General features: G+C 40.1%; 1 protein-coding gene across 1 annotated transcript; it reads left to right on the top strand.

Annotated features, from left to right (window-relative positions):
- On the top strand, window positions 1–8,223 carry LOC103702562 (probable glycosyltransferase STELLO1). Its single transcript, XM_008785047.4, has 3 exons — window positions 1–2,270; window positions 7,008–7,134; window positions 7,231–8,223. The coding sequence occupies exons 1-3, from the start codon at window positions 565–567 to the stop codon at window positions 7,705–7,707; spliced, it is 2,310 nt and encodes a 769-aa protein (XP_008783269.2). The 5' UTR covers window positions 1–564; the 3' UTR covers window positions 7,708–8,223.
- Window positions 8,224–11,127: the final 2,904 nt, after the last annotated feature.

The following is an 11,127-nucleotide window of genomic DNA, read 5'->3' as shown; positions in this document are numbered from 1 at the left end:
GCTGGTGCTTGCGTGAATTCTTGGACTCTGAGTGAGGTTGCGACTTTGTATACTTTATGAGGTGCCGTAGAGTGGATCAGCGACGACTGCTCCAAGTAACTCCGACTGGATGGTTCCAGCTTGACGACTGCTCGACCAGAACCTAACCATGTCCTCTTCCCTTACGACAGTAAACAAACCATGCTCCTTCAAAGCCTTCAACTGAAAGCCACCCCCAGATCCAGCCCTTGAACTAGATCCATTCATGGGCCTAATTCTGCAGCAGGAAAGCGAAACCTAAACTGAAAGAAAGAGAAGGCTGGCGTGTCGGCAGCACCCACCGCATTCCCTCATCCATCCCACCCACAACCCATACAAAAAAAATTATGCAAAACGAAGCCATCCATCAGCATTAGAGAGCTGAAAGAAGAGAATTCAAGGATCTGCCATCACCATTTCCATCCTGATTTCCACTCCAAATTCAATTCAATTCAAGTCAAGAGATCTAGTAACTGTACTTCAATTCCATTTCCATTGCAAATTCCATCCAATTGTTGAACAATTTGAAAGCACCATCGTTAAGGAATGCTCGTCCAAGATCGTTCCCACCCCAAACCCCCGAAACCCTCCACCAACCACCACAACGGCGAGCATCGCCGTTTTGCCCTCCATCCCGCTAAGAATCTTGACTTCTCCATCTGGTTGTCGGATAATCTCTACAAGATCCTCGCGGTCTTCCTCCTTGTCGCCACCGCCGCCGCACTCTTCTTCCTCCGGAGCGCCGGCGACACCGCCGCCCTCCTCTGCTTCGAAAAGACCCGCGCCGCCCCCCCTTCCCGCATCGTCTACCCCGAGATCTCCTGGAACGCCATCCCCTCCATCCCCCCCCTCGGCCCCTTCGCCGCCTTCCGCTCCGAACGCTGGATCGTCGTATCCGTCTCGTCCCCTCCCTCTGACTCCCTCCGCGCCCTCGCCCGGGTCAAAGGGTGGCAGCTCCTCGCCGTCGGCAACTCCCACACCCCCGCCGATTGGTCCCTCAAGGGCGTCATCTTCCTCTCCCTCGAGCAGCAGGCCCAGCTCGGCTTCCGTACCGTCGATTTCCTCCCCTACAATTCCCATCTCCGCAAGTCCGTCGGGTATCTCTTCGCCATCCAGCACGGCGCCAAGCTCATCTTCGATGCCGACGACCGCGCCGAGGTCCTTGGCGCCGACCTCGGGGAGCATTTCGACCTCGACCTCGCCGGCGAGGCCCATGCGACCAAGCACCCGGTCCTCCTCCAGTACAGCCATGCCGACCCCAGCAGGATGGTGGTCAATCCGTACGTGCACTTTGGGCAGCGCTCGGTGTGGCCGAGGGGGCTGCCGCTGGAGAACGTCGGCGAGGTCGGGCATGAGGAGTTCTACACCGAGGTGTTCAGCGGCCGGCAGTTCATCCAGCAGGGGCTTTCCGATGGCCTGCCGGATGTCGACTCCGTGTTCTACTTCACCCGCAAGTCGTCGAATTTGGAGGCGTTCGACATCCGCTTTGATGAGGATGCTCCCAAGGTTGCGCTGCCGCAGGGCATGATGGTGCCCGTCAACTCCTTCAACACCATGTTCCACGCGCAGGCATTCTGGGGACTGATGCTGCCGGTGTCGGTCAGCTCGATGGCTTCGGATGTGCTGAGAGGATACTGGGCGCAGAGGATCCTGTGGGAGATTGGGGGTTATGTGGCGATTTATCCTCCGACCATCCGCCGGGTGGACAAGGCGCAGGCATACCCTTTTGCAGAAGAGAAGGACCTCCATGTGAATGTCGGCCGCCTTATCAAGTTCTTGGTTCAATGGAGATCGAAGAAGCGGACACTCTTTGAGAGGATCCTGCATCTGAGCTATGCAATGGCTGAGGAGGGGTTCTGGACTGAGCAGGATGTGAAGTTCACCGCCGCTTGGCTGCAGGACTTGCTTGCTGTCGGATACCAGCAGCCAAGGCTGATGTCGTTGGAATTGGACCGGCCGAGCGCAACTATTGGGCTTGGAGATAGGAAGGAGTTCATCCCCAAGAGGCTACCATCTGTGCACCTTGGTGTGGAGGAGTCTGGGACTGTGAGCTACGAGATCGGGAACCTTATACGGTGGAGGAAGAACTTTGGGAATGTTGTGCTCGTTATGTACTGCAGTGCGCCTGTGGACCGCACGGCCCTGGAGTGGAGGTTGCTCTATGGTCGAATATTTAAAACTGTGATCATTCTATCAGAGCATAACAATACTGATCTAGCTGTGGAGAAAGGCCAGTTAGAGCAAGCATACAAGTAAGTGCCTGCCACATTAATTTCCTTTCATCTGTTTTTTTTTTTTTTTTGGTTTTGATACATTGTTTCCTCACAGTATAACTAGCTTTAATTGTCTTACTGCACTTTGATTTAGCACACCTTGCAGCTTGGTGAATTTCTATCCTACTGGTGTAATCAACGCCCAATGCTGCTTCTAGTTCCTGCTTTCGTTATTGTATTTGGCCACCTCATTCTTTCTGGTATCAATGTGCACAATATGTTAGCTCTCATGTGCCACTTGTGGGTTGTTAGGACCTGTGCAGTCATTTGAAATATTACGATACATAGATTTATTTTTGTAGATGGTACACAGTTTCAGACTGGTGTATGTTCTTCACATTCTAGTGTGACTTGGGCTTGTTGCGGGTACACTGGGTGAGGGTAACAAAGAACTAGGATTTGTTTAAATAGATATGTAGAAAAACTAGGTAACTAATGGTTATAGATAATCATAGGCATTACATGACTAGTTGCTATTTTGCCGAAGAACTAAATAGTGAATAGGATGCTTTATTCATGTGCGGAAAGAGTCATATATGGCAGTGGCAAGAAAGGAATTTGTGCCAAAAGTTACAAAAATGAAACAGGCCCAGAAAACAGTGGAAGTAAAAGGGAGCAAAAGCACTGCATCTGATAAATTTGTATTCAGAGGTGCATTCCACCTAAAGCTTATGGATAGAGTTCATGAAAACTGGATGAGGTAACGTTAGTTAATAAATCACAACATTACGGCATTAATCTTGTGACCATGCGATAGATTTAGAAGAGAGGGTGAACGACACAGTGAAATATTGTTATATTTATATGATCATGGGTGACATCAAAGTTGGCTTTAAGCAGTAAAATTTTCGAATTGCAGCTATCCTCTTCTTTCTACAGATGATGAATTAAGCAAATTGAATGCTCCCATCATTTTGATGGCTTTTGTTAAAGCATATGAAAGAATATCATAGAGGGTTATCTCATGCAAGGTAACCTTCTAAACATATGAAAGAATATCATAGAGTTTTGATTTGGTTGTATTATTTTTCTATTGTTTTCTATTTATGGTAACCTTAGTAAACCTCACAACTTAAAACTGATTTTGGTGGTCCTAGTTGACCTGATTCTAGAGACATGCCTTGGTGTAGTGGTAAGGTTGGTTCAGTGTGACTTGGGTGTTATTGGTTCGAAACATAGAAATAGTCTGTCCATATGTAAGGGTAAGGCTACGATACATCTGACCTTTCTCAGACCCATAGTGGTGGGAGCTTCATGCATTGGGATGCCCTTTAAGTTGACCTGATTCTCTTATACGAAAGGAGTCATTTTAGATCAGTAATGCTATGTCGAACTGGATCCAGCAATGTAAGACTATGGCCATTCAAGTTTTTTATTGATCCTTGGAAATATATACATTCTCAAAATCGTTAAAACCTATTTATAGAAGATGTGACTGATTAATACACAAGTAGGACTTTCGATTTAAAAGCTTTATCTTTACATGGAGTGTCTTTTATCATTTGTCAAAAAGCACTTTCATAGGCATACTTCTGTATATCTATTAGTAACTCTTTGTTGTAAAAGCGCCTTTTTATGAGTCATTAGGGTGCAAGTTTCGGTGCAAGTGGGTGCTATTTGAGTTCATTGACTTGGATATAACCTGGATTGCTTTTGGTTAAGCATTTTAAATTTGTATATATCAGGTACTTACCCAGCCTACATAGGTGAATTCATTTGGATAAGTTTATATTATATGGGTCTAACCATGTACGTTGAAGCATTTGAATCTGCTTCAGTTGTCTTTGGCTTTCGCTTTAGTTTGCTAGACTTGCTGCAATGATTTTTAGATTTGGGGTCTGGGCTTTGGAATTGTGCTGACCCTTAAATCGCTATTAAGTTAACTTTGGATTTCAATCATTTTGCATCAAGGTTGAATCTAATTACTTGGCATAAATAAACTTCCATTGGAAATGTGAAAATACCTGATATTTAAGCTCAAAGCAAGTCTAACTCAAAAGTTTTTAATCTACAAGCAAAGTTAGAAAGAAGTTTTTCTAATTTTTCTTAGAAGCTGGTTTATGGTATTTCCTTATATTGGAATTAATTTTAACTTGGTCATGCCACCACAGATGCATGCATGAAGGCCCTTTCTGGAGCAATAGCAGATGTTCCCTTTAATTTACAAGATATTTGCTCTAGGATTTGCTTCATATTCCTAGAAAAAATTATAAACATTTTCTAGGATAACTTGTCATGCATATGGTTGAACACGTCTCTTTATTTGGTTTATGAATCCTAGGTGTGACTTTATAGCCCATGTAAAATCGGGATGGTGGTCATTCCTTGCTTTATCGGTTCCAATACTTGGCCACACTAGCCGAGATATGCTGTCCGAGATATACTTGGTTCAAAATTTTTTTTCCTATTAAGCTATGACTTTTAGGTGCTTTATAGTAGCGAATGGATATTTCTTGAACATGTAAATATAACTTCTATCTAAATTTTACAAGTCTAGTTTTATAAATCATCCTATGAGATCTATAAATTCTGGTTATTATTGAGCACAGGCACTGCATGGTTTTAAGCATTTCTCATACAAAGCGACATTACAGAACTAAATCTACACTTTAATAAGACAAGTATACTTAAAGTTAATCAAGGAAAATACTGAGAAATAGCAAGTGTAACACTTGTATGAAAGATATAAGAAATGAATAAATAATTCCTTCTGACATGATTATTAGTTTGAAATATTTATGCAGCATAAAGACACTGTAATTTATTATTTGATATAAAAATATTTAATTTTTTCAGACCTTTTCATTTTTAATAATTCTTACAAAAATTAATTTTAGAAAATAAATCATGACAAATTAGAAAAATTTAGGCTGTAGACCCCTTTACACCATTTGCTCACTAGAAAAGATGCACCAGAATGAAAGAACTTTTTGTTAAGTTGTTTCTAGATCGGTCATGGTTTTGGAGAATAAATTTGGGAATATCCAATTTCTTACCTGAATCATGCTGGATACAACTAATTTATACATCTGGAAAAGAATGCTTATTTTTTTCAATTTCTTTTCACTGCTTCACAACCTTCTTATACGATGGTATCAACTGGTAGAGACGACCGCTTTATTCCGTTGTTACTACTGCCAGATTAACTAATTTGCAAGTATAAAATCCAGATGTTACAATATAATCATCCAATGGTTAGTTTCATCTTTTGTTGGGCTTCTTCTGTATGCTTTGCCCTCTTGGTGGAGCTCCATGCGACAGGGTAAATCTTTCCCATATTTGTTATATGCATGTGTGCAAGTCAGCTTGCTAGATTATAGATGGGGGTCAATTTTCAACATGTACCTTTTCCATTGCTCAAGGGCATCCCTTTTCCCCCTCTTTGAGAAATTTAGCAAACTACCGATGCCAAGTCATGATCCATTAGGTTGCATAATCTCTTAGTAATGCATCTTGCTCATTTAGAAGGCTTCCTATTCCACTAATAAATTCTGTAGCAACCAGATCTATATTTCAGATTTTTATATGATAGTGGCATCATACAAAAAGCTACGGGGCATTATTTTGTGCCTTGGAACTGGATAATAAATTAATAAGAGATGGTATTTATATTTCCAAAACTGAAAGCTAGCTTAGTTGAGTCATTGAAGTCTTAGTTCAGATAGGCACTTTTGCTTGAACCAAGGTATTTGTCCAATAGTTGATCTCGTAGATCATGAGGTTGGTTGCAAAACATGATTCTATTCACTTAACCCTTATGAATCATAGCTAATCAATACCCAGCACATTTGTCAGTCCTTACCTCTAACTCTATAATGACTATGCTGTCATACAATGGTTCAGGTCATGTATCTATTCACAAACCAGACTTCTTATTTTAAGCTTTTCAAAAATTTTGAAGACTTTAATATCTTATGTGGAGTCATATTATAGTCAGTATTTCCTAAGATTGGGCTTCCACATGTCCTCTCAACATGCTGGGATACTTCGTCTACTCATAGCATACCAAGTGTAGTTGTTCTTTGTCTCCTTAATTTCTTTACGATATGATTTTAGTCACTTTCCGTCAGGATCTGGCTCCCTCCATCCAAAAAGTTGGTTGCATACACAAACAATGGCACATAAGAGGCATTGGAAATGTTATCATATTTTTGAAGGATATTCTTGTAATACTGTTTCAGGTGAAACAGTTCTTCATGGAATGCTGTTAAATGGATTTATGATTTGGTAAGATTAGTATTTGGGGTTCATTTGGTACCGTTCCTTCTTTGTATTGTTTTGGAGGTGCAAAGCTTTAGCTGTTTTCCAATAAATCCAAGGAGGTCTGGAATCTCTCCTAGGGAAATGTTATAGTGCCTTCTCAAAAATCTCCAAACATGCAGATTCCTTATACATAATATCTGACATCATATACCTACATCATTGCAATAAAAAACCTATTTTCTTAAAATATCCAGAACAAATTATTTGCATTTACTATTTGCATGCCTTTGTTTGTATTCTTTGCTCGCCTGCCCCAACTCCCTTCCCCTTTTACTTTGTAAATTACAACTTTGTTATGTAAGTATAGATTGGGATACCCATATCTTTTCTCTATAGAACTATTGTTTTCTGATTCTAGATGTGCATTTCTAAGGAGAATCTTCACTAGTCATTTAGTTGACAGTGTCTTTCAATCTTCTAATGCCCTATTTCATCTGGACTCTGGTTTCACAGGTACTTACCAAAGGTGTTTCACCAATATAAGGGAGCAGAGGGATTTCTATTTGTTCAGGATAATATGATTCTTAATTATTGGAATCTCCTGCAAGCGGACAAGACAAAGCTGTGGATAACCAACAAGGTATTTATCTTCGATTAGTTTTTTCCTTGTTTCTTTCCATTGAATTATCCTTCAAGGATGCACTAAGCAAAACTTGCCCTTTTCCCCTTTTCTCAGGTCCCTCATTCTTGGGTTTTTATTGCCATTGATGACAATGGCGAGCAATGGTTTAAAGATCAAGGAGCAATGGTGAAGAAAGTCGTGAGCAATTTTCCTGTACATTTCCAGGTCAGTTACAAAGAAAGCATGAGCGAAGAGAGGCTCATCATCTGTGGCAGTGAGATATTCTATGTTCCTCAAAGATTTGTGGGTGATTTCATCGATCTTGTGGGACTAGTTGGAGATTTAGATATTCATCACAAGATTGCAGTGCCAATGTTTTTCATGGCAATGGATTCTCCACAAAATTTTGACTCTGGTGTTCTCGCCAAAGTTGTTTATAAGCCAAGACTGTCAGCTAATGAGTCATTCTTCAGTTATTATACAGCTCAAGCACCTGCTGTGTATCCATTGGAGGTGCACACTGAGTCTGATTTCATAAAGCTAATAAGAATCATGGCTGCAGGAGATCCTCTCCTGATGGAGCTGGTATGATCCATCGGCAAAATTATCGAAGTGCATACACTTACGATGGGGATGGGAAAACAACATTTTTGTTTGTTCTATCAGAGTTTCGAACTTTACAAAGTAGGAGGTTGTTGTTACATTTCTTTTATTTTTCTTTTATAATTTAGTCATTCTCTTTTTCCCCTTTTCTCATTGATGTATGTGTAATATTCAATATAAGTCAGGGCAGATTCTCCGTAATATATATTGTAATTTTCCATGTCTGATAATTTTCCATGTGTGAAGCAAAAATGAGAAGTTAGCGAGACATGCTTTTGGTGAGGGAAATCATGTCGTATTCTTCTCATCAAAATCAGAAAAGAATCACAGTCCACAGGAATGGAGAGCTCGACCATTACCTGCAGCAGCAGCATACTGACAGTGAGCTGTGCCTTCTCCTTGTCCTGAGAAACCACTGTATCATGTTCTTAAGTAAAACCTTAGGGTTTGTTTGACTGCAAGCTGGTGTGATGCTGGAAATAAAACATTTCTTTTCACATGGAACTGACCATTTCCTTATGTTCTTTGTATGCTTCGTTCAGTATGCTAGAAAGTGATTTTTCATTTTATCTGCTGCAGCAAATTTTCAAACAAAAGGGTATGCAATCTTGGAAAGAAATTTGCAGATCTCTTGTAGAAATGGCGTGATGAATTCCATACAAAAAGGTTACAATGCATATTTTAGAACAATGTCTGTAATTTCAGTATCTGTTATCATACTCGTATGTAACTTGTTCAGTATGGTGCAATATGCATCCCATATCGAGGCAATTTTAGATTTTTTTTTTTTTTTACTTTTTATCAGAGTGTTGATGGAAATCAGGTGGCACAGAAAGATTTTGATCGGTTTGAACCATGCGGTATCATACCAGTAAGGTGCTTGTACAGTGAATCCAAGAAATTATATCCTACACTACCGGCACCACGACGGACGCAATCCACGACGGGCGCATTATGAATAGAGTCTAGCGCATTACGAATAGAGTCTTTAAAAATGAGATAAAATGGGCGGTGGGGTGCACCATCGTATAATACATGTGGTGTAGAATATAATTTCAATTCCATACACTATATAATTCTTCGAGCGTTTTAAAAGATAATGATATAACATTTATATTATCCTCTCACAGACTGTCCTATCTAATAAAAATAGCATAAAATTAGTCGATTTCATGCCATTTCAGAAACTGAAAAAAAGATATGGCGCTATTGTTCCTTATAAGCAACCCATGATTAGAGCTTCACATATCTCAGGAGACAGAAACCAATGTAGCTGATTCAATTTTGGAACCAAGGATTAGGTTTCATGTCTTCTCCACAGCTGATGTCTCCTGTTCCGTGTTCGTCATCGATGCATGATTCAAGCCAGTCAGAAGAAGACTTCGGCGATGGAAAGTGATAACGGCGACGAGATCTGTGAACCTTGACAACAAGTTAACTTCTAATTAGATGCTGTTACTTTACAGTTTGATCTCTTTTGGTGTGCTTTTAGTCGTAAAAAGTTAGAATGGTTTGTTGCATTGTGCACTCTCTTTGTTCTCCTAAATTCTAACTCTATTGAAATCAAGTCCACGAGTTCTGGATTAAGAATTGGAATTGAGCATGATACAAACTATCATAAACTATGACTGCTACTGACCGGATAGTCTATTTGGTAGAGTAAGATTTTTTTTTTTGGCATTTTGGAAGTGCGAGTGGAGGAAAAAGTAAGGGTATGTCATGATTATTTGAATCTTATTCCCTTCCACTTATTTAAAAAATGGATAGAGACAGAATTGTAATTGGGAGGGATAAATTTTCCTTATTCTGTGGAATAATTCTATTCCGCTATTTGACAGAATAAAATTATTCAACTAACTTCAGTTTTTCGGATCTATCCAAGTAGGTTCTATGTCATGATCATTTTTGAGCGTTTGGCGGGACAACACCCAGGATAATCTCCATTTATCCTCCCCACAATTATGCGTGTAAGTTTGAAGTTCGGATTTGAGATTACAATTTTAGGTGGGAAGTTCATCCCTTCCTCTATGAAATTGTGGAAGAAAAGTTATTTCTTTTCACTCTATATCCATGGTAGATCTGACCTTCTAGCCGTTGATTTTTATTTTACTTAAGATTGACTTGAACCCATGTGAGGTGGATTCAATGCAGGTTAATTTTAAATTTCGAAACAAATGAAAGCACTACGCATTTTTTTGATAGTTCTACTCTCGGTATCCTCGGTTTAGGGCAGAGAGAAATAGAGCATATTTTATTCTCAGCCATCTCACAATTTCCCCCTGTAAACATGGAACTGATGTGGGCACATTATGATGGGCTTACTTGAATTGGTCCAATCTCCTTGTGCATCCATATATATATATATATAAATATATGGCACATGGCTCCTCTTATAACTGATGCAGGCCTCTCTTCATGACATGGCACAGCTACTATTTTAGTGCAGGGAGCCCTTAGTCTCACTTTTTAAGGGCTCCATACATAAGATGGCTAAAGGAGACAGATGTAACTTGCCTTTGATCTTGCCTAGCATGAATCCTTTACAGTGTATAGTTTGCATGGCAGAGTTGATGCAGTATGCGATGGCCACCATTAGAAGATAGACGACTACCAAACAAAGCATTCTTATGTATCATAAACAATGCATCTTGTTTAATGGTCGTCCATCTTCTGATAGCCATCGAGCACTACACTGGACTCTACAGTGCAAACAGCACACTGCATAGGATCCTGGGTCCGATCTTGCCATCCTTTGATCTTTTGGAAGCCTTTATATTTCCTCCTACTTTATCTCATTTAATTTCCATTCAATTGTGAAACATTACATGGATAGATGACATGTATATGAACCAATCAGTCACTAAGTCTATAATATCTTAATCTCTGAAAATGCAATACATGCATCATATACTTTAGTAGATACACTCATTTGTAACTTATTTTTCTCCGAGGAGAGTGATAATATGCTGTTGTAACACAACAGGTGAAACTTAATTCTTGATAATGATTCATGATTAGCATTTATATATTGATGTTAGATCTTATTTTCTATTTTGACATAAGAGTTGAAAGAATGAGTTGGCTTACAGGCTAATTTTCAAACTCTCGATATGTTAGCATAATTTTAGAAATCACACACACGCACCACATATATAAACCTAGATCCTTTACGGTATGACCCACGCACCGCAAAGTATTGTGCATTCTGGATGGCTGTCATTAGGAGATGAACGACCATCAAACAATGCACGCCATGTATGACATGGCATGCGCTCATGGATTTCCTTTCTTGATGGCCATCCATGGCTGCACAACATTGTGCAGCACCATGTACATCAGAGGATCGTGCTATATATTTCTAAACAACGTACACCATGTATGACATAGCATGTATTTATGGATTCCCTT

Source organism: Phoenix dactylifera, unplaced genomic scaffold (assembly GCF_009389715.1).
Source record: "Phoenix dactylifera cultivar Barhee BC4 unplaced genomic scaffold, palm_55x_up_171113_PBpolish2nd_filt_p 000026F, whole genome shotgun sequence".
Taxonomy (NCBI): domain Eukaryota; kingdom Viridiplantae; phylum Streptophyta; class Magnoliopsida; order Arecales; family Arecaceae; genus Phoenix; species Phoenix dactylifera.
The sequence above is the reverse complement of the archived record's forward strand: the minus strand, read 5'-3'. Positions and strand labels throughout refer to the sequence as shown.